General features: G+C 40.0%; 1 protein-coding gene across 1 annotated transcript in view; it reads right to left on the bottom strand.

Moving 5' to 3' along the window:
• Nucleotides 1-1356: 1356 nt before the first annotated feature.
• The window catches only part of ETFA (electron transfer flavoprotein subunit alpha), an 88968-nt gene continuing 66382 nt past the window's right edge, over nt 1357-23942 (bottom strand). Inside the window, exons 10-12 of the mRNA XM_028092677.2 lie at nt 13015-13080; nt 8026-8106; nt 1357-1986 (exon numbers count right to left, since the gene is read on the bottom strand). Coding sequence (XP_027948478.1) covers nt 1948-1986; nt 8026-8106; nt 13015-13080 — 186 coding nt within the window. The 3' untranslated portion in view covers nt 1357-1947. The remainder of the gene's footprint in view (nt 1987-8025; nt 8107-13014; nt 13081-23942) is intronic.

Below are 23942 nucleotides of genomic sequence, written 5' to 3'. Positions count from 1 at the left end.
TCTACTGGTAAAACCACAGCTCTGAAGCCAGACTTCCTGGTTTCAAATCCTGGCTCTCGTTACAGGCTATCTGAATTTGGGCAATTATAGAACTTGTAGTGTCTCAGCTCCCTCGCCTGTAAAACAGGGATGATGATAATAGCATCAATCTTACAGGGTGTTGAGGGCTGAAGGGGTTTAATATGTGTGAAGTGTTACAATGGTGCCTAGCATACAATGAGCGCCATACTCAATGCTATGATGATGATGAGTTGTACCCAGTAAAACAGTTGAGTAAACTGCCTGGAGGTGGGACACAGCAGTCATGACAGGAGGAAACCGAGAGAAAGACCTATCAGTTCCACTCTGAGGCTAGGAACCATGCAAAGGTACCACCTGGGATTGGTCCGCCCTGAGCCAGCAAACCCTAGACTCAGGGTACCTCTGCATCTCTCCTGTCCCCAAGTTATAGAGTCCAAGAGGGTAAATGGAGAAGGACCTGAGCAAGGTTAGCTCCCCCGGGAAGAGCCTCAAACGCAGCAACAAGATACGGGAATCATGTTCACAAGAGTGGTTCAAACCACATGGCCTCGGACAAGTCAGCTGGTTCTCTTCACCATTTCTCTGTGCTTCAGTACCCCTCTGTGAACAGGGGTGCTGGACCAGATGGTCGTGCTCGGCTCTGACGTCCCAGGATGCTGTGGTTCATTTTCTTGCCAACCTCTCATCCTATAAGGTTCAAGAAGGTTGAGATGCCAGAGACATTTAACTTCTAAAAGTGTTTCACAGCAAGTGACTGTGACAAAATCAAAAAGAGTCCAAGCAGCCAAGCCCCAGGCTGGTCACAGAGAGGGGCAGGCCGACCGCCTTGGCCCCCATCCCCTCTTGTACCACTGGTCACTCCCCATCTCCTCCCCGCTGTTGTCCTTAGCCTGTTAACTACTCCAACTTCTGCAGATCTGCTTCGGTGGCAGTTGTCTTCATTCTCCTCACCTGCTGACCCTGACCTTTCCAGGACCTTTCCAGGACCCCTTCCTGCAGGACGGGCCAAAGCCTCCCCGGCCTCTGTTCCTGGGCCGCACGCACACCGGCTCCTAGCCCCTGTGACACCCTCCGTCTCAGTCGCGCTCTAGGGCAGCAGAGGGAGAGTGCCAAAGCCAGCCACGCATGTGGCCATCTCACATGCTTGGCTGTCTTCTAAGAGAGCCCAAAGGAAGCATCAGGAGGGCCAGAGAAAAGCCAAAGCATTCTCTGAATGGGATTTTAACATTTATAATATCAAACTATCTGTTAGCATAAGAGGCTGTACTGTGTCAAAGCAGTCCCTCCTTCTCCACTCCCCTCTCCTTAACAGACACAAACTCCTATAAGCTGAACGAAATGGAAAATTAATTTTAATTTAATGTAAGGCAACTTCATTCAGTAGGTTCAGGTTTAAGTCGGGTCTGCTTTTGTCCTATTAGTTATGGCTTTCTGAAGACTGGAGTATATTTAACATAATATTCATGCTTTGCGGCCATGCTTTTTTAACTCTGAATTTGCCAATCTAGGTCCATTCTCTCAACAACTAGATTAAGATGATTAGTCTGGAGAGAACATTCATATTTACAATCTTGCCTAAAACATTGTCCATGAACAAGAAAGGCAAAGAAAAAAATTTTTACTCCCTTTCTTCAATTTTCTTTCTTTACAAAGCTAGGCATATTTCTGTCAGTAGTTTTAAAGCTGTGAAAATGTTTTATTATATATTTTATTACAGAATTAGAAAACTTTAAAAAATAATTACTTGGAACCACAAATAAAAGAAACAGAGTAACAGGCTCACAAAAGAGCATTCTGGGATCTGTGAGAATTTTTCTCAAATTATGATATGTAGCTCTCCAAACTTTCCAATGATTACTCTAATAGCCATGAATTTCTATTTCAGTTGAATACTTTGACATATTTTCCTTCTTAAAACATTGTGACTCATTTCTTCTTCAACAGCTCGGTCATTTCAGGAACTACCTGCAAATAAAAAAAAAAAAAACCAAAAAGTAATTAAGCAACTTGAGTTGTGATATGGTCACAGCTCCTTAAGAAGTACACAGAGGTAGGGGTGCCTGGGTGGCTCAGTTGGTTAAGCATCTGACTCCTGATTTCAGCTCAGGTCACGATCTCAGGGTCGAGGGATTGAGCCCTGAGTCGGGCTCCACACTCAGCAGGGAGTCTGCTTGAGATTCTCTCCCTCTCCCTGCTCATGCTCTCTCTTTTGCTCTCACTCTAAATAAATAGTTTTTTCGTTTTGTTTTGTTTTTTATTTGACAGAGACAGAGACAGTGAGAGAGGGAACACAAGCAGGGGGAGTGGGAGAGGGAGAAGCAGGCTTCCCGCTGAGCAGGGAGCCCGATGCGGGGCTCGATCCCAGGACCTTTGGATCATGACCTGAGCCGAAGGCAGATGCTTAACGACTGAGCCACCCAGGCGCCCCTCTCACTCTAAATAAATAAATAAAATCTTTTTTAAAAAAAGTACACAGAGGCCAAAAGAAGCCATCTGCATTGCTGCTGAGGCTCGAGGTGCGCCCTCATTCCCACCACCCTCCCCTAGGCTCTCCTCTTGTCTGTGGGAATGTGGGATGACTACATACCTTTCTTTTTTAAAGATTTATTTATTTTAGAGAGTGAGAGAGGGGAGAGCATGCGTGGGGGGGAGGGGCAGAGGTTAAGAGAGAGAATCTCAAGCAGACTCCCCACAGCGCAGAGCCCCATGGGGGGCTCGACTTCATGACCCTGAGATCATGACCTGAGCCGAAATCAAGAGTCAGACGCTCAACCGACGGAGCTACCCAGGCGCCCCAAGACTACAACCTTTGAAGGGAAGATCACCCGGACACAAGGCTGCTAAGACCATGAGCACCCACACTGCCTAGGAACTTTTGTTCTTTTTTTTCATTAAATAAATATTTATGTATTTTAGAGGGGGAGAGGGAGACTTTTTGTTTTTTAAGATTTTATCTATTTGAGAGAGAGCAAGAGAGCACAAGCAGTGGGAAGGGGCAGAGGGTGAGGAGAAGCAGACTCCCCACTGAGCAGGGAGCCCGATGTGGGGGCTTGGTCCCAGGACCCTGGGATCATGACCTGAGCGAAGGCAGACACTTAACGACTGAGCCACCCAGGAGCCTGGGAGAGAGAGTCTTGAGCACACTCCACATTGACCATGGAGCCTGACCTCACGACCCTGAGATCACGATCTGAGCCAAAACCAAGAATCAGACGCTTGACTGACTGCGTCACACAGCCGCCCTGCCTGGGAACCTTTCAGACACAATCACAAGCCTCAGAAAGGCGCCACAGCAAATGGGAACCCACTGTTTCTTCTGTGAGGAGAGTAATGTGTATTTTTTACTTTCATATTTTCTGGGTATTCTTTCCCTTACTGCACCCCTGCCTTTGCTCCGAAGTCCACACCAAAGTCTTGTTCGGACACGAGCCTGTCAACCTCCTCTAGCACTTGTTTTCTCATTGTTCATTTGCTCACTCCTCTTCCATTCCACAAACACTGTAGTTGCTTCCTCAGCACATGTTCCTATCTTTCAGCACATAAAAATGAGCTGCATGCTGAACATTCAATTTCATCATTCTTTATGAAATTAAGGCCTTGTGCTAATGCAGTGTCTGGTCAGCAGACAGAGAAAGAAACCACAGTGAGGGAAAACTGACCAAGTTGGCTCCCATTTTAAAAAGGATGAATTACTAACTCTTAGTCTTGGCAGTTCAGTGACTACAACTGGAGCTTTCAGTGTGGAGCTGCTCTGGGGCAGCCTGGATGACACAGGTGCACGGGGCACGGGGACTCAGGGGAGTGTCACCTGAAAACGAGCTGAGCCACCTGTGTAAAAGATCAATTACCCAGTCTTCCATGGGGCTGTCAACTGTCCTAGCTCAGAGAGATCCCAGCTGAACTCACCACTGATGAATACAGCCTCTCAATTATTTAAGAGAGCTACATTTCCATTAGGTGGAAATAATGTGTTCGTACAAAATTTATTAAGGAAATTGTCGACATGTTGTTTCTTCCGAATGTCACTTTGTCTCCAGCCTATTAAAAGGCCCATGTTTACCATGGAGCCAGTAGGCATTAGCTGAAGGGCAGCACTAAGTGCTGGTACCACTTCTCCCAGCTCTGCTCGTGGAGAGACCATGAGCTGATGCCAGTCACACAGATAACATGCTAAACAAGCCTCTCATGGGACCTACGTGTTTCATGAAAAATAGGCTAGCGCCCAACTTCTTTTAAATGAAACATTAACTTGATTTAGAACATACAATTTTTAAAAACCTTCCAGGATGTCTCCCTGCCACAATCCCCCAAAAAGGGCTGAGGGAACTTTGTCCATCATCTATATCCTTTTTTAGATCAACCTCAGACTTTCCAAGCATACTACACAATGCCTTATTAGTTAGGGAAAAGAAAATGCCCCTCAAGTTCACTGAATGTCTGACAGCCTGAGCAAACTCAGAGATCTGGATTCTTATTTTTATTTTAGATAGTGTAGACACACAGCTCCCTAGTCAGTAAGACCAAATGAAAGTGAATTTACATTTAAAACAGGACAATCTACTGACAGAAATCACAATTATATTTCAGTCATTTAATTAGTATTTCCCCAGGGTAAGCACCATGGGAAATAGAGAAGTTCAGGCCTAATTTTTGCCCACAAAGAGTTCCACCCCCTGGTTGGGGAGAAAAGACAGAGGCCTATGAACGACACAATCAAAAATGTGCCCATCTTACTCTGTAATGTAAGAAGATGAGAAGAATGGCACTAAATGCTCAAAATCCAGGAGTTCTGAGGAAGAGATTAAGTGTGGACTCAGAAAAATCAAAACGTTAACATGGAGGAGAAAAGGATTTTGGAGGAGGCAGACAGAGATAAGCCCTGCAGGTTCCAGAGAAAGAGCGTAAAGAGATTAGAATGATTCTAGTGAACAGCTATGTTGGGGAGAAGTGGAAATAGTTTAAAAAAAAAACACGTGGTATACAAAGTCCCATCAATGGGAATAAAATAGTCTCTCCAAAAGAGACAGTGCTGTGACAATATGCAAAAGAATGAAGATGGAACCTCACCTCACACCATATACAAAAATTAATCCAAAATGGATCAATGGCCTGACTACGGGAGCTAAAACAATAAAACTCTTAGGAGAAAACTTAGTGCTAAATCTTCATGACCCTGGATTTGGCAACGGATTCTTAGATATGACACCAAAAAAAAATCAGCAAAAGAAAAAGTAGATGAATTGGACTTCATCAAAATTAAAAACTTTTGTGCAAAGGTCATTATAAAGAAAGTGAAAGGACAACCTACCTACAAAATGGAAGAAGATATCTGGAAATTATATATCTGATTAGGGTTAATAACCAGAATACATAAAGAACTCCTACAACTCAAGAACAAAGACAAACATTCAATTAAAAAATGGACAAAGGATTTGGATAAACATTTCTCCAAAGAAGCTACACAAATAGCCAATAAGCACATGAAAAGATGCTCAACATCATTAGTCATTAAGGAAATGCAAGTCAAAACGAACATAATGAGATGCCATTTCATACCTACCAGGATGGCTCTGATTTGAAAAATGAAAAGTAACAAGTGTGAGCAAAGGTACAGGCAAACTGGAAGGCTTGCACACTGCTGGTGGGAGCGACCGACCAGCAGTGGTAAGCGACTGCCTTCGGCTCAGGTCATGATCCTGGAGTCCCGGGACTGAGTCCCACATCGGGCCTGCTGCTCAGCAGGGAGTCTGCTTCTCCCTCTGACCCTCTTCCCTCTCGTGCTCTCTATCTCTCATTCTCTCTCTCTCAAATAAATAAAATCTTTAAAAAAAAAAAAAAATCAGCTCACTGATTCTTGAGGTCCCTTTCCACTTTAACTGTCTTAGGACTCTCACCAAAATACCTCTTTCAGCACACACACGTGCACATACCCTCACTCGCTTGCATACTCTCTCATGTCAAACCTGGGAGCTGCCCTTTAATGCAAGAGGCATAGTGTGTATGACACCATCCCATCAGTAATCGCTTACAAAGATGCTCCTGCTCCAAGACAGGCATCCACTGTATAAACACCACAAATTCCCAACTGTCTAACACTTCATCCATTTATCAAGTAAGCCCACTCTATAGATTGCCATACACAGTACACAAGAAAACAGAAAAACATATCCTAAAAATAAACAAAATTAGGGACGCCTGGGTGGCTCAGTCGTTAAGCATCTCCCTTTGGCTCGGGTCATGATCCCTGGGTCCTGGGATCGAGCCCCGCATGGGGCTCCCTGCTCAGCGGGAAGCCTGCTTCTCCCTCTGCCTGCCACTTCCCATGCTTGTAGACTCTCTCTGTCAAAAATAAAATCTTTAAAAAAAAAAATTACTTGTAATCTTACTTAAATATGCTCTTGGAGAAAAATACAAGGCAACTATAGTAGATGTCTGTTTGCAAACATGTCAACTCGATACATGGTGAGGGTTCAGAGGTGTTTCATTTTTGAATTAAAAGGTCTTTACTCCTTTAAGCTTCTCACTGTAGCTAAATGCTTGCTACCTGAACCAAATTATCCTTGTACAAGAGATACAAAAAATTTCTTTCATACTAACTTTTCCTCCCACTAGTACATTATAGTGGTCAAATGACTGTCATTAATTATCGTTTGTTCTTACACAGCTGGGCCAGGTAACAGGAGCAGCAGAAATACCTAAATCCTAAATTTCAATTATAGGACCCCAGGATCACTGAGGAGGGGCTGTATTCTTCCCAAGGCAAGATAAGGGGGCAGGGAGCGGGTGCCAAGGGGAAGGCTGACCCAGGGCAACAGCCCCATTCTAGTCTCTGCATAAGCAGATGAAGGGTCCATCTTCACTGGACATGAACATATATATACTTCAAAGTACAGATGTGCTCTCAAAGTACACTCATTAGTTCATCTGCATCATATATAGTGCTGGTGAAGCCATGGTAATGGGGGCCAATTCTCTTGCCAAGGGGACCACCCTGGCTCTCTTCTCAGGCTGCAGCCTCTCTATTAAGGCCCATAGTAACTTGCTGTAATTCTGTGCGAGGGGCTCCTCACTGTAGCAAACCCACTTAGTCCTCCCAGGGTTGGGTGCTACTTTCAGAGCCTCAATGCCTGCATGAGTGATTTCTGCACAAGGCAACGAGGAAGTCTGTAGGCAAGCCCTGAGGGACAGAAAGAAACCAGGCCAGGCATGAGCTGTGACCTTTAAATGTGGCCAAATGGTGCACATCAGTATCACTAAAGTAATTTTGCTCATGGGGAGGGCAAATACAGGGGTTGTGGCGGGGTAGAAAGAACACTCAAAAAAGTACGAGAATGGGAAATAAGTGTTCTCCCCTACATATATGACATCAGGAAGGCCTTTAACTCTCAAACACAGCAAGCAGAGCCTACTTGTTGAGTCAGATAAGCTGTATCAGAGGGCCCAGTCTTCCCTTGAAATGTTGTAGCATTGGGGCGCCTGGCTGGCTCAGTCGGAAGAGCATCCGACTCTTGATCTCGGGGTTGTGAGTTTGAGCGCCACGGTGGATGTGGAGGTTACTTAAACAAATAAAACTTAAAAGAAAAGAAAAGCTGTAGCATTTTTGGCAAATCTTTGAATGAGGGTATTTGATGTGAATTTCTTTAAGGTACCTGCCAAATATGATTCTAGGTCACAGTTAATTGAGTCACTTCACACTGTGTACTAACTTAGTACACGAGATGCCAAAAGCCATGTGGATATTTTAAAGACAATATGGACTCCTTAAAAGTAAAGTTATAATGCTCTATATAAACTTCATGTATTTTTATTAGGACAACTTCACAGTTAGCTCAAAACTGTGTACCTATATTAATAGGTAATTCTATTCTCTTTGTATGTACAAAGACAGACACCCAGGTACACAAATATACAATGTTTTCCTATAATGGCTTCCTTTCTGACCAACTCTAAGAGGTTCTTGGATGATAAGCTAGGTAACAGCCATCTCTCCCAAGGCCAGCTTACCTTAAATAAATCAGCGACTATTCCATAATCTGCCACTTGAAAAATTGGAGCTTCTGGGTCTTTGTTAATAGCCACAATTGTCTGTGAAATAAAAACAAAGAGTTTGGCCTTTATCAAGAAAACATACCATAGATTGATGGTTCTAGTTTAACACTCCCAACAACAAATTTGTATGTTTAAAAATGTCTACTAAATAAGATTAATTTGATTCATTTGTGCCAATGTTGTAAATTTAGAAATTTCTGGGTTTGCACATAAAATTATCTCCCACAGCACCACTAGCCCATCACAGTATTTAAAACGGTTTTAAACCATTACTTTTCTAAGTTCTTTACTGACCTATGAAAAATGTTTTAGGAAGTAACAAATCAGAGGAGAGGATTCTGGGAAGATGGCAAAGTAGGAAGCATCAGGAGGAATATGTCTTCCTACTTACACTGCTAACTGCGCTGGCAGTATCCGTCTAATGTAACCATTTTGGAAATCCAGAGTCTATTGAAGGTCTGCAACTTCTAGGGGAAGGCTTGCATGAACTGCAGCTCTTAGTGCAGTAACAGGTACTCATTCCCCACCCCCAATGGCAAGCAGCTGTGCACATGTTCCTGCAGCAGCTTGTACACAGCCTGCAGGAGACAGAGTGGACAAAAAGAACCCTGTCCTACAACTACTGGGGACCTGTGCTTTGATTACTGACTGCTGCTACCGATCAAAGAGATGCATACAAAGAGGAGGAAGACCACTGCTGTTGCACCTCCCCCACTGTTACAAGCCCCTCGCCTCCTCTGGCTAAAGTTACCTCCAGGGGATTTAAAATGTCAAAGCACTTCTGCCTCCCTTCAATGTTCTTTTCTCCTTTTGGGAGCCAGACATTCAAGACTAGGACACGCAAAAGCAACTGCATATACAGGGAAAATTACAAACTAACCTCACATACAGGCTCAGAAAAGACACAAAAAGACCTTAAGTTTATACCTCAGGTTAATCTTTGGCATAGAGAGAGCCTGCAACAATCAAAAAACAAGGATAATTAATAAAAACAAGAACAACAAAACAGCAAACCCTGGGGAAGGAGGAGAATCTGATTTCCAGGAATACAATATTAGATTCAAATATCTAGTTTTCAACAACAACAAAAAAATCACAAGGCATACTAAGAAACAGGAAAATATGGGACTATTCAAGGAAAAAATATCAACAGAAACTGCTTCTGAAAAAGATCTGATGGCATCTCTATTAGAGAAAGACTTTAAAACAACCATTTTAAAGATGCTCAGGAATTATAAAGATGTGGAGAAGGTCAAGAAAACAATGTATGAACAAAATGGAATTATCAAAAGAGAGACCGAAAACCTAAAGAGAAACCAAAAAGAAAATTCTGGAGATGTAAAGTATAATAACTGCAATGAAAAATTCACTGGAGAGATTCAAAGGCTGATTTGAGCAATCACAAGACAGAATCAGCAAACTTGAAAGTAGGACAATGAAAATTATCAAGTCCTTAGAATAGAAAGAAAAAGATTAAAGGAACATAATCAGAACTTAAGGGTCCTGTGGACCAACATCAAACAAACCAAAATATGTATTGTGGGAGTCCCAGAAGAAAGAAAAACGGGCAGAAAGAATAACTGAAGAAAGTGGCTGAAAACTTTCTAAATTTGATGAAAGACATGAAGATAAACATCCAAGATGCTTAACAAACTCCAATAAAGATGAATTCAAAGAGACCCACACCAAGACACATTATATTCAAACTTTCAAAAGCTAAAGATAAAAAGAGAATCTTGAAAACAAGGACAGGTGACTCATTACATACAGGGGATCCTCAATAAGAATATCTTCAGATTTCTCAGAAATTTTGGAGGCCAGAAAGCAGTGAGCTGATACATTCAAAATGCTAAAAGAAAAAAAGTCTTGACCAAAAATCTTATATCCACTGAAACTGTCCTTCCAATGACATTTTTTGCAAAAATTAAAAAACCTATCCTAAAATTCATATGGGATCTCAAGGGACCCTGACTAGCTAAAACAATATAGAAAAGGAACAAAGCTGGAAGATCCACACTTCCTGACTTCAAAACTTACTACAAAGCTACAGTAATTAAAACAGTGTGGTACTGGCATAAAGACAGATATACAGACTGAGGGGATAGAACAGAGAACTCAGAAATGAACCCTCACGTATATGGGCAAATGATTTTTGACAAGTGTCAAGACCATTTAATGAGAAAAGGACACCTTTTTCAACAAGTAAATTATTATGTCTCCTACACTAACTACCAAAAGATCCTCTTATCTCCTATAAAATTTTTTAATGTGAAGGGTTATGACAGATTTGTAACAAATTAAGAAGAAACAGTCCTAAAAAGGGTGCTACATTTACCAATCATTCTTTTATTAGTAACAGATTTATATATTACAAATAGTTTGGTATTCTCCATAGATGCTTTTTTTAAAAAAAGATTTTATTTATTAATTTGAGAGAGAAAGAGAGCACGCATGCACATATGGGGGGAGGGGCAGCAGGAGAGGGAGAGAGCCTCAAGCAGACTCTGCGCTGAACACAGAGCCCGAGGTGGGGCTCAATCCCACAACGCTGAGATCACAACCTGAGCCAAAACCAACAGCTGGATGCTTAACTAACTGTGCCACCCAGGCATCCCCTCCATAGATGCTTCAAGGAAAGTAAAATTAAAGTTTTGACTCTGATATTTGACTCTAATGTGGTGTTGTTTTAATAGATTATGATGATATATATCTCCAGAAGTAAAATTAAGTTTCTACCTGCTTGTGACTCTATCACCTGAAAACAGCTGGAACATATTTAAGAAAATTTTGATACAGTCTGACTTAACATATAGGCTACATGACATATGTGTAACTCCCCCAGGGTCTCTCAGAAAGATGAAAATATTCCAGAATATCTGAAATTGAAGCACAGTGTAGTCCAGGTAACTACTATTCCAGTCAAACATGCCATATGTATTAAAAGATGTGTGGTCTGAGACAAGAAATGATGGTTTCAGTATGAGCCTCAAATCCAAAGTCACAAGTGCAAACATTTGGAATCACAGGCATTTGATTTGCATCGAGGTGTTTCTCTTCTGGGAATATGTAAGCCTGCTTCACAGAAACTAACAGAGATTTATTTAATTAATGATGGTTAATGATTTTCCTGGAGGCCACCTAGTCAAACATCTGACAGTTTAATCATCTGAAAGCTTTTTCATTCCCAGTATATAAAAGTTATCTTTAAAGCAAGAGCACACAACTGTAGGCAAGGAACCACTAAAGTATTTAAGAAGAAAGATTTGGGATGGTTATAGTTTTTCAAATCACGAAAAGAATATTCCTGAATTGTCAACTGTAAACGAGTATCATAAAATCTTGCTTGCATCCTAGAGCTCTCTTAACGTGTCCTTATAAATTCATGCTCCTCTCCTTATACAGCTTTTAAAAGCACAGATTGTATTCAGTGATATTAATATGTACATAGTTCAAAAAGTACTCTCATTACATTGATTTGTTTAACAACCAAATCTCATATTCTTTAAACTATATGACGATGTTAATTAAAACTGTAACTTGTATGCAGTGTTGAGTATCAGATTTAAGCCAATTACTCTAATACCCCATTTTAGACCTTAACCAAAATTACAAGCAGAGATTGCTGTGTCTCCCACACGAGGCAGTGATGACAAGAGCTATGTTTTTTTCATTTAAGCATCTCCAGCATCTAGTACAAAGTAAGTGCTTAATAAATATTTGTTGACTGCATAAACAGACAACATCTTGGCTCAAATTTATTCTTATAGATGCTTCCCAACACTGGTCTCCTTACTTCAATTGTTCCCTTTTTGCTTTAACATATACTAGCTAGTCCATCTCTCCCCCAATCCAGACCTGTTGCCCCACGGCATGACAATTTTTACCAGGATCTTCTTGGCAGGCAGAATCTTTTATTTTAGAGAAGTAGAATTCTAGATATGTCTGAACGCACCCAGCTAAAAATATTTTTTAAGTTTGCTGGTATTGGAGTGTTGTTTTTTTTTTTTTTCTTTAATGCAGCAGTAACATTTTCCCCACTGGCACTGCTTGTTTTCATAGCTCAGTAAAGAAACCTGCCATCCAACTGTGAAATCTGACTGGTTTTAGGCCAATTCATTTAGAGGTTACAAGGAGGTAGTGAATGCTTTTTTTCAAGTTAGAAGTTAAACCTGTTAAAAGTTTTATTACCTTTTATATCAAACTTCCATCTGAATGGATAAAAGCTTGAGTGTCAGAAGCATCTCTGTCTTCATGAAAGACTAAGTTCATAATTCAAACTGTGCATTGGTATGCATGAATTAATGTGTCATATTCTGAAATATATGCTCAGAGAATCCTTACACAGGGCTTCCCGATATAATCCAAAGTAGCAAGTTAGCATCCAATGTTTCCTTTATACACTATATTGTTAACAATTACTGAGAACTAAGATATTAAGATGCTCCAACCCTAAATGTGTCTGTCCCACCTTAGGAACAAACCTGAGAAGAGGAGCTTTGCTGCCATATGAGGGTGGGACTTTTAGGGGACTAGGGTGAAGCAGACAAAGAATCAGGGATCAGAAACCTCATAAACTAGTTAGATGGTCAGAACCTCATCAAGCTCTCTTCAAGCTAAATTTTCTACACATAGATGGTCAGAGCTGAAAGGAACCTTAGACATCATCAATGAACAGCTGTATTAGGCAAAGAACTGAGGTGCAGACAAGACACATCATGTGGTAAGCTAGGGGCAGAGATGGAACTCAGGGTCACACTTCTTTCCATGACATAGCACTGCCTCTCTTACCAACAGTGAACAGCACCTTGTATTTCTTTCTATTCCTAGACAGAGTGTTAATCTGAATGGTTGAACATACATACACTGTAACTATATGGACACAGAGTGAAACCAAAATTTTAAAATATGAAAATTTTTCTTTTAGGATTATTACTGTGTAGTTACCTTGCTGTCTTTCATCCCAGCTAAATGTTGGATGGCTCCAGATATTCCTACAGCAATATAAAGCTCCTGAAACAAAAGAGACCATATCATTAGTATGTACTTATATATATTATATTGTATCTTCCACAGTATTGCTATTAGCAATTCAAGTCTTAGGCTAAAGATATTTTAAATAAAATAGATGCAATATATTTTACTTAAATTATGTTTTCCTCCTTCCCTGATCTAACCCATAGTCTTCTTTTTCCTCTGAATTCCTACATTAGTGGCGACATAATAATAAATATGCGGATAATGAAAATCAATGAGCAGTAAGTATGTGCTAAGCATTTTACATCAACTGTTTCACCTAAATCTCACAATTTCCTGTGAGGCAGCACTTTTTGTCTGGACTGCTCATTTAGATACCACATTTTAACACATCACTCTGTATATATCCATTCACTACACACACACACACAGGTATATATATCAATATCAATATATATCCATATATATCCATTCACAATATATACACAATGTACATATAAACACATACCCATATTAAAATATATTTTGACTTGTTTGCGTCCTCATAAAAGGATATTTGTTAAAATGATAATTAAGATATATTTATTAAACTTCATATTTAGAAAAAAACAAAAGTACAAATCAGCCTTAAGAGGTTCTAAACACAGACACACATACATGTGCACATGCACACACAATCTCCCTAACAGAAACTTCTTGAAGGACTAGGCTAAACCTCTGTATTTCAAGGTTTATAAAAGGACTCCCAGACTGTAGTTTCTAAGCAAACACTGATAATATCTGCACCCAGTAATAACAAAGAGCATGACTACTGACTGCTGTTCTCTACCCCTTTATCTAAAAATTTAAAGTGTCCATATTTGGAAAACTAGTAAGTGCTTAATTTAAAAGAGCTTAGATGCTTCATTCTGTCTACTAGATATAATTAAAGCTTTAACTGAAAAGCTTTTCCCCACACATAAAATGAACAAGTCCTGCCTTGGGTAGGGGTTCATCTACCATGTAACCAAACTGACGTTATGGTTTTGTCACAATGGACAGCAGTCTCTCCTCAGTATGAATAAGGAGGGAGGCACTGAAGGTGGCTTTGTCACACTCAGTTTGATTACAGGGCAGAGACTTCAAAATCAATGGCAGTGTCAAGTGGTCCCACCTTTTCTGCACTCCTTATGACTTACTTTAACAACTGCTCGCTCCAAAATGTGAGAGCATTTCAACCAAGATTTGAGGATAATGTCAGTAAATAATGCTATGATTTTTCATAACACCTCAGTGTGTATGGCTGTATGCAAGTCAATTTCCCCCTCTCTCAGTTTCTCAACTGTAAACAGAGGGGGTATAGCCCCAAAATTGGAGCTTCTTAAAAAAGCTCCCCAGGATACTCTAATGTGCAGCCAGAGCTAAGAACCACTAGAACAGATGATCCCTCAGCTCTTATGCAGCTTAAAACCTGTAATTCTTTCCAACAGGGCCAGGCCAGGGGATGGTATATACCCAGGCTTTATCTTTAAAGGCATAAAGTAGGGGCAACCCGGGTGGTTCAGGTGGTTAAGCATCTGCCTTCGGCTCAGGTCATGATCCCAGGGTCCTGAGATTGAGCCCCACATCAGGCTCCCCACTCAGCAGGGAGCCTGCTTCTCCCTCTCCCTGTGCCTGCCACTCCCCGTGCTTGTGCGCTCTCTCTCTGTCAAATAAATAAAATCTTTTTAAAAAATAAAGGCATAAAGTGTCCAACTGCTTCTAAAGCAGCAAGATACCACTATATACCCTGGAAAAGGAGACAACCTAGTCCCCAAAGTGAGTTCAATCACCTAAAATTGAGGTGGGCTTGTTTTCCAATTGAACTTGCTCTATAGTTATCATGAAAAGCCTAAATGTAAGTAGGTACAATTTGGCCTAAAAAGATGGTCTTAGGCTGTAGGAAGTAAAATGTATGGGTGAGGATAAAAAACAATCCCAAGCTCCATGATTCCATCTTAAACATATGCAATGTGTCTGTTATGACCATTTACATTTGGACAATGCAATAAGACCCTGGTATACTTCTCATCAGGCATGGCCACTACTACCATGAGTGATAAACAAGCTTCTTTTTTATGAAAAAGCACCACTATTTTTTATTTAAGATTTACAAGTAACTTCAACTGATAATTTCAACATCCTTTCAGTTATTCTGACTAGCATTTCTTTCATAAAAGGACAATCATTAAATTGTTAATCAAAAAATATACTTATTAAATCTCACATTCAGGAAAACCAGGCCAACAAGATTTGCAAAGCAAGTTATTTAGAAAGACAAACATCCAGATAGACAACTGTCTCACTAACCACTCTTCCAAGTACATTCTCAAAGCAAGCACTGGAAAAGATCAATAGTTCTGTAAGTGAGTCCTTCTAACATACATGTCTACATTAAAATTCAGCTTAAAAGCTCCATTTGCATCATAAAATGCTAATAAAAAATGTTGATCATTCTGGCAGTAAACATCTACATAAATATAATATAAATGAAATGTATTTTAAACCCCCTGAGAAATGAATACTACTGACTTTAACCATAAATGTCACGAAGGAAATTAAAGATTCTGGGCCAAAGCAAACCAAAGGGCCATTCCTGCCTTTCTGGCCAGCGTAAGTGATCCAGATGGGTTCACATGACCAACAGGACCTCATTTTACTGTCTTACAAACATGGTTCTCTGAATAAATATAAAAGCATTGAAACAATAACCAGAAAGAGTCCTGGGATTTGGGCTGCTGTTCTGAGATTTGTTCTGAGATCTGATAGCTCTCTCAGGTAGGAAGAGAGACTTTTTTCTTCTTTTTTAAAAAACATGTACAGGCAATTAGACTATTATCTTAGGATGCTTCTTTATGGCTCAGAAAGCATTTCTGTATTTCAATAATAATAATTAGTATATATAAAACTCTCCACAGATGTTAATTTATGGAGCACTTTAGACACTGCTTCACAACATAACAAGGCAATCCCTGCCCTGAGGCACTTACCTTCTAAAATCAGAAAGTAAGATAATTTGGATAGAAAATGAGATATGATTTTGGAGGGAGCAGCAATTAAAGGTTCAAAAAGAGGTAGGATTAAAGAAAGGAGCAGACAGAGAAGTAAGGAAGGGTAGTCCTAGAGATAAAATCCTAGGAGCCTTAACAAAGGGAAGGAATCTAGAAGTGAGATTAGATCAACCTATATGAGTTGGCAGCAGTTTTGGCTGTCATTCTGCAAATGAAGAATGGGGACTGGTGGGAAGAAGTAAAGCCACCAGGGCAGTAAGAGGACCAGAGGTTATTCTGAAATATAAAGAAGGGACAGCACTTACTTCAAGAGAAACAAGGACCAGCAGAAGAAAGCACAAATCCCTCTTCCTTTGTCAAAACGTAAAAAGACTGACAGCTGTAGACTCATCCAAAGAACTCAGGGGCAGGGCTCTAAAACACCTTACAGTGGGCTGAGATAAAATCAGGAACAGGGCTTGGAAACTGCTGCATCCAGTTTGCAAGAGGAATATATTATTGTGGTTAAGAACCTAGGCTCTAGAATCTCATTGCCTATGTTTAAATTCCAGCTCAGCCACCTGATAAGACACGGGACCATGGGCCAGCTATTTAACCTCTCTATGCCTCTGTCTGCTCATGTGAAAAACTGGGATTATAAGAATCCCTACTTCAAAGGGTCCAGTGAGGCTTCAGTCCTTAGCACAGTATCCAGTTTCCCAAGACACTGATGTGCCTTGAGTTTTGCTCAAATATTGATTCTCTCAGCCCACTGGCTGGCCAACTAGGCCCCTGGGGTGGCCTCAAGGCCCCCACATACAGCTGAGCTACTAACTGAACAGCTCTGGAGGGAGGTGTCACTTACATCATAGTCATTACAGAACTCATTTTTATTACAATAATTTTCCAACAGATGGCAGTAAAGTAACTTGAGAAAGAGGTACTTTTCTCCTAAATCATACAAAGGAGTTGTATGTACAGGGCATCCAGAATCCTCTGTGGTACAAACACTGTAATTTTTTTTTTTAAAGATTTTATTTGAGAAAGGGAGAATGAGAGAGAGAACACATGAGAGGGGGAAGGGTGAGAGGGAGAAGCAGACTTCCTGCTGAGCAGGGAGCCGGATGTGGGACTCGATCCCGGGACTCCAGGATCATGACCCAAGCTGAAGGCAGTTGCTTAACCGACTGAGCCACCCAGGCGCCCCACACTGTAATTTTCTAAGTATGGAAAAAGTTGAGAGACACTAGTTAACTACGATTTTACTGTTGTTATACTGCTGTTATACCTTACAGGTACTATATAAAGACAACTGTGATTCTTTGTCCCATGTCCTCAAGAAGATCACAGTCTAACAACATAGGTTAAGGTAAAATAATAAAAGTCTATAATCCTGACTGCTGAATCACAGACCTGTACCTCTGAAACAAATAATACATTATATGTTAAAAAAAAAAAAGAAGAAGAAGAAGAAGAAGATAGCAGGAAGGGAAGAATGAGGGGGGGGAAGTCAGAGGGGGAGATGAACCATGAGAGACTATGGACTCTGAGAAACAAACTGAGGGTTCTAGAGGGGAGGAGGGTGGGGGGATGGGTTACCCTGGTGATGGGTATTAAGGAGGGCACGTACTGCATGGAGCACTGGGTGTTATACGCAAACAATGAATCATGGAACACTACATCAAAAACTAATGGTTTAATGTATGGTGATTAACATAACATAATAATAATAAAAAAATTGAAATTACTATAAAAAAAAGAAAGAAAGGGAAAGTGTTAAAGAAAAGTGGATATTTTAGATTATCCTAGGAGGGAAAAGATTTATTGGAGATATAATCTTGGAATTACTTTTTTATAATTAGATACAAGTCACTTACCAAAATAAAATTATATTAAAAATAAAAAAGTCTATAGTCCAATCTAGGGGGAAAAATCGAAGTATGACAGAGCTCTGCTGTCTTGTGCAAATGCTTTCAGTACCTGCCACTGAGAAGTGGAAAGGTCTCTGGAAGCAGGAAGCAGGAAGCCGATCAGGGGATGACATTCCTCTGTAGTCATTTCTACTCTCTGCCAACCAGGAACCCACTTTTGCAGCTTATCCCATCTGCTCTGGCTCCCTTAGTCCTTCAGACAAAACAAGCTTTTATTTAATTTTTTCAAAATGAGCTTTTAAAAGCAGGTTTTATTGTCCTGACTAAATGATAAACCTGCACGTCTGATAAACAGAAAGATGACTGGAATGAAATCTTAAATACTTTTACAGAAATTTAACCAGCCTGTGGAATCAACATGGCCAGAGAATTCTCTGATAGGTGATGTGAGTTTTGGTTACTTTCTTCAGAAAGAATGAACATCACTCCTCCTTAACACAAACCTTGTGCAGGAAACCTGGAATTCTAAGAAGTATTATCTGAGTCCTACTCTCCAGAGGATTTTAGTGCAGAAGCTAAGGAGAAAGCGGTCTCTTACTTGCACATTTTAATTTTTGTCTAATGCTGTTGTTAAATCCAAAAAAGATTTATAACGTGAGCCACATATTTAATTTTTAAAATTTTTTTAAAGATTTTATCCATTTGAGAGAAAGAGAGTGCCAGAGAGAGAGAGCACAAGTGGAGGGCAGAGGCAGAGGCAGAAGCAGTCTCCCCACTAAGCAGGGAGCCCAACAACGGGGCTTGATCCCAGGACATCAGGACCAGAGCCAAAGGCAGATGCTTAACTGACGGAGCCACCCAGGAGCTTAACTGACTAAGCTTAATGAAGCTTAATAGCCACACTAAATAAAGTAAAAAAACCAAACAAATAAAGCTAATTTTAATAATGCAATCTCAATTCAGACTAATTACATCTCAAGTGCCCAACAGCCACATGTAGCTTAGTGGTTATCACACTGGACAGCACAGATCCAAGATAATTTTAGAATAAGCTAAAGAACAGGTTTTTTGTAAACTCTACAAGGTTACTACGGCACATGGTCTAACAGTAGATCTAAAGATAAAATGATATTAGTCTCATGTGTCTGCTTTGCTTGTATTGGCTCAGAACAAGATCATTTATAGGTTGTTTTAAACTCTGAGAGAGAATCGAAAAGGAAAGTCAGCAATGTAACAAAGCTGAAGACCAGCATGAGAAGCAGCAGGATGAAACAAGAGGGCAGCCAAGAGAGTCACAAATAAATGACAAAAAGTCTATCAAATTTTAGGTAGTGTGGACCATTACAGGAAAGCCAGAGGCAGATGAAAACCACTGGCTTAATTAATACAGTAAATTTATACTCCGAAAAGAAACTATCAAATTTTATCCTCTTGTAAGTTATAATTTTTCTTAAAACTCTAGAAGGACCTGAAAAATCTAACCTTAAAAACACACTTTTCCAAAAAAAAAGTATCTAAATAATCTGAATAAAAAATTTTTTTTAAATAGAAATTTAAAAATACTTGGAATGAAACATCAAAAAAGGCAAAGCTTATCAGAATTGTAGGATGCAGCTAAAGTAATACAAAAAACAATTATACCTTTAAAATTTTTATATTAGGAAACAAGGATTATAGAAAATTAGTGAGCTGGGGCGCCTGGGTGGCTCAGTCGTTAAGCGTCTGCCTTTAGCTGGGGTCATGATCTCAGGGTCCTGGGATGGAGCCCCGCATCGGGCTCCCTGCTCTGTGGGAAGCCTGCTTCTCCCTCTCCCACTCCTCCTGCTTGTGTTCCCTCTCTCGCTGTGTCTCTCTCTGTCAAATAAATAAAATCTTAAAAAAAAAAAAAATTAGTGAGCTAAGATCTCAATTCAAGAAAGTTGAAAACGAGGGGCACCTGGGTGGCTCAGTCATTAAGCATCTGACTTTGGCTCAGGTCATGATCCCGGGGTCCTGGGATGGAGCCCCACATCGAGCCCTGCATAGGGCTCCCTCTGCTCAGTGGGGAGTCTGCTTGTCCCTCTCCCTCTGCCCCTCCCCTCTGCTCATGCTTGCTCTCTCTCAAATAAATAAAAATCTTAAAAAAAGAAAGTTGAAAATAAGCAAGTATACAAAACCACTACATTTATTCAGTCACTGTTATAACTAAATAAATAAGATCAGAGAGAGATGGGTTCAGATCCTGACTGTTCCACATACCCTCTATGTTCTCAGGCAAGTTATTTAACCTCTCAAAATCTCAATCTCATGTGTAAAATGGAGATAAACTGTAGCTAATAGGACTGTTGTGATCATTAAATAACTCAATGGATGTGAAGTGTTCAAAATAGGTTAGATGTTATTGTTTATGCTATTATTACTAAATGATCACTAAATCTTTAAACTAGAAGGCATAAGACAGCCAACTATTATCTACATTCCACTTTAAAGTGGCGACCACCACCTCAAGGAAGTTGTTATTAATCTGATATAATTTTTCTGGGATAATGTGTTGGGAAAATTTCTTCTTATTGATACTTAGTAGTTTATTGCATATAGTACTAACAATAAAGTTGGAAATTCTGCCTAACTTTCTAGACAGTGCTGGCTGCCTTAGAAAGTTGGGGTAAATTTCTTTACAAGATTCTAACACAATCTTATATAGAGATACATACCCCAGACTCAGGTACCAAGACATATCATACTGGTTATATAAAACATATATACATATATATATATGGGGCGCCGGGGTGACTCTGGTTTCGGCTCAGATCATGATCTCTGGGTCTTGAGATCAAGCCCCATGTTGGGCTCCACGCTTAAGATTCTCTCTCTCCCAGGCGCCTGGGTGGCTCAGTTGGTTAAGCGACTGCCTTCGGCTCAGGTCATGATCCTGGAGTCCCGGGATTGAGTCCCACATTGGGCTCCCTGCTCAGCGGGGGGTCTGCTTCTCCCTCTGACCCTCTTCCCTCTCGTGCTCTCTGTCTCTCATTCTCTCTCAAATAAATAAATAAATCTTAAAAAAAAAAAGATCCTCTCTCTCCCTCTCCCTCTGCCCTTCCGCGCAACTTGCATGCTCCCTCTCTCTAAAAACAAAACAAAATCCATATATATATGAAATTGAAATTACATGAGTTTGATGTAAACTCATACATTCACTGTTTTTCTGGAATTGGACAGTATTCTGCCTACAGCAACTTTCGATCTGCTTTACTTTAAACAAAGTAGAAAGATTTAAACATTCACTTTTTTGTTTATATGAAATATGCATATGAGTGGAGTAGTTAAATCTGAAGCTTTCCGAGCAGAAAAGCCAAGCCAATATTGCTTCACCTCTTTAAAAATCAGGTTTAAAATTTCTTTTCTACCAACAGTCTTCCTTTCTAGATAGATTGGGGAAGGAACATAAAAAAACTACATTTCTTCAAAGACAAAAATTTTAAAAGGCATCCTCTAAGTAATTCCAGAGCTCAGAGATCCAATGTTATGTGCTCAAAAACAATAACCTTATGACGGCTTCAGATAGGACAACAGTTTCACAAAATAGCAAATGCTTTCTCAACCTTCTCATTTAGAAGACTACAGAGGCATTACCTTAAACAGCAACTGTTATAGCTAAAACACAACACACATACATAGGGCAAATGCCAGGTTAGGAGTTAAGTGTAATTTATCATAGCAAATAATGAACATCTCTGAGAAGTAGATTAACCAAACTATATTTTCTAATTACTGCAAGTCTCCTGTGCATTAGTATTGCTATATTTCATCCTGTTGCTCATTTAAAAGGCCAAACTATTTCCTCTGTTTGCCAAATTGTGTTAAGTCTCTTCTCTTTTTGGAGGAGGCCCGAAAACACAAAGCACAACTATCTGTGGCTCTTTTCTCCAACAGCTCTATGCCTGTGTTACAAAGTTCTCAGGCAGGATTATGGCTAAACTAAGTTTTACACGAATGGAGGACTTTACCCATACTCTCGATTTAAAGCTGAACATATGTCCCAGCCATTAGACAATGCTTCTACACTAGGACTAGCTCAGGTTTTTATCAGGAGTCAAGATGGCATACTAATCATCACAGTTACATGAATTGTCTATGATATTCTGGTAACCACACTGTACTTTACAGACATTATCTCACACAACTATGACAGTAACTCTAGAGGATAGGAATTACTCCCATTTTATAGAAGAAAAAGCACAGGTTCAGGCAGGCTGTGTGTTGTCCAGGGTTAAGTATAGTGTACCTAGTAAAAGACTGGCTTCTTAACTCAATTCCTTTGATTTTATTTTTTTTAAAGATTTTATTTATTTATTTGAGAGAGAGAATGATATAGAGAGAGACAGCATGAGAGGTGGGAGGGTCAGAGGAAGAAGCAGACTCCCTGCTGAGCAGAGAGCCCGATGTGGGACTCGATCCCGGGACTCCAGGATCATGACCTGAGCCGAAGGCAGTCGCTTAACCAACTGAGCCACCCAGGTGCCCTGATTTTAAATTCAGCACTTTTGGGGCGCCTGGATGGCTTAGTCATTAAGCGTCTGCTTCGGCTCAGGTCATGATCCCGGGGTCCTGGGATCGAGCCCCACATCGGGCTCCCTGCTCAGCGGGAAGCCTGCTTCTCCCTCTCCCACTCCCTCTGCATGTGTTCCCTCTCTCGCTGTATCTCTCTCTGTCAAATAAATTAAAAAAAAAAAGCTTTAAAAAAATAAAATAAATTCAGTACTTTTTCTACTATACCACAAATAACTCAATATTATGCCAGTACTGGTAATATGCTTTTAACTGAAGCCACTAGTCTATAAAACTGCAATAAATATATTTATCTTAGAGAAAAATCACTCACACGAGATGAGATGAACAGCTAACTTAAGTTTATGTATAGAGAAGTACCATCAATTTTAGAGGCGCCTGGGTGGCTCAGTCGGTTAAGCGTCTGCCTTCAGCTCAGGTCATGATCCCAGGGTCCTGGGATCGAGTACCACATGGGGCTCCCTGCTCTGCAGGGAGTCTGCTTCTCCCTCTGCCCCTCCCCCCCACTCATTCTCTCCATCTCTCTCGCTCTCATGTTCTCTCAAATGAAGAAAATATTTAAAATAAAATAAATTTTTTAATATTTAGCTATTTTGCAATTAAATGTGCAGCATTTGCCTAATTCACTTCTGTGCTAATTCAGACTTTTCACTGTGGGAAAATATTCCTCAAGCATACTTGGAATAACAGAAAGCCAAGTTTCTTATTATATACTTCGCTAAAATTATTCAGATGATTAATTTACATTGAAATATTTGGGAATATACCACCAAAACACTTAGATATAGAATCAGTCTATTTACAAAGCTTCATATTTTAGCAGGTCAAATAAAAAGTTTGATTATCAAATTTTTTGTCAGCAAGGTTTTTTAATTGATCAAAATCAGTTAGAATTATATATACCTATGTAGAATTTTGTAGTAAGGCACCTCTGAGATTATCTATGTAATTGCTTTATTTTATCAATGAAAAAATTGAGGCCCCACAAAATAAGAGATGGAACTAGGACCTAACTTCCAAGCAGTATTCTTTCCCTCACCAAGCTGTCTCTTTCCTAAAATTACTAAGAAGAGTTAGGCCATTGCTTCTGCATAGCATTTCTTGATCTTTACTCTAAAATTCTTAAGATAACTTCTATGCCAAGGACCTCATGAGAGCTACAAAGTAACCAGAGGAAAGCAGTTTGGCCATTCCTCAAAAACCTAAACACAATTACCATATGACCCAGCCATCCTACTCTTAGATATAAACCCAAAAGAACTGAAAACAGACTCAAACATATACTTGTATGTGAATGTTCATGGCAGCATTATTCACAATAGCCAAAAGGTGAAAACAAAACAACCCAAATATCACCTGCAGATAAATGGATAAACAAAATGTTCATGGAATATTAATGGAATATTTTTCAGTCTTAGATAAATGGATAAACATAATGTTCATGGAATATTAATGGAATATTTTTCAGTCT

Source organism: Eumetopias jubatus, unplaced genomic scaffold (assembly GCF_037043125.1).
Source record: "Eumetopias jubatus isolate StellerSeaLion01/CBP00866 unplaced genomic scaffold, mEumJub1_p1.0 scaffold_7, whole genome shotgun sequence".
Classification (NCBI taxonomy): Eukaryota; Metazoa; Chordata; class Mammalia; order Carnivora; family Otariidae; genus Eumetopias; species Eumetopias jubatus.
This window is presented reverse-complemented; position numbering and strand designations above follow the sequence as displayed.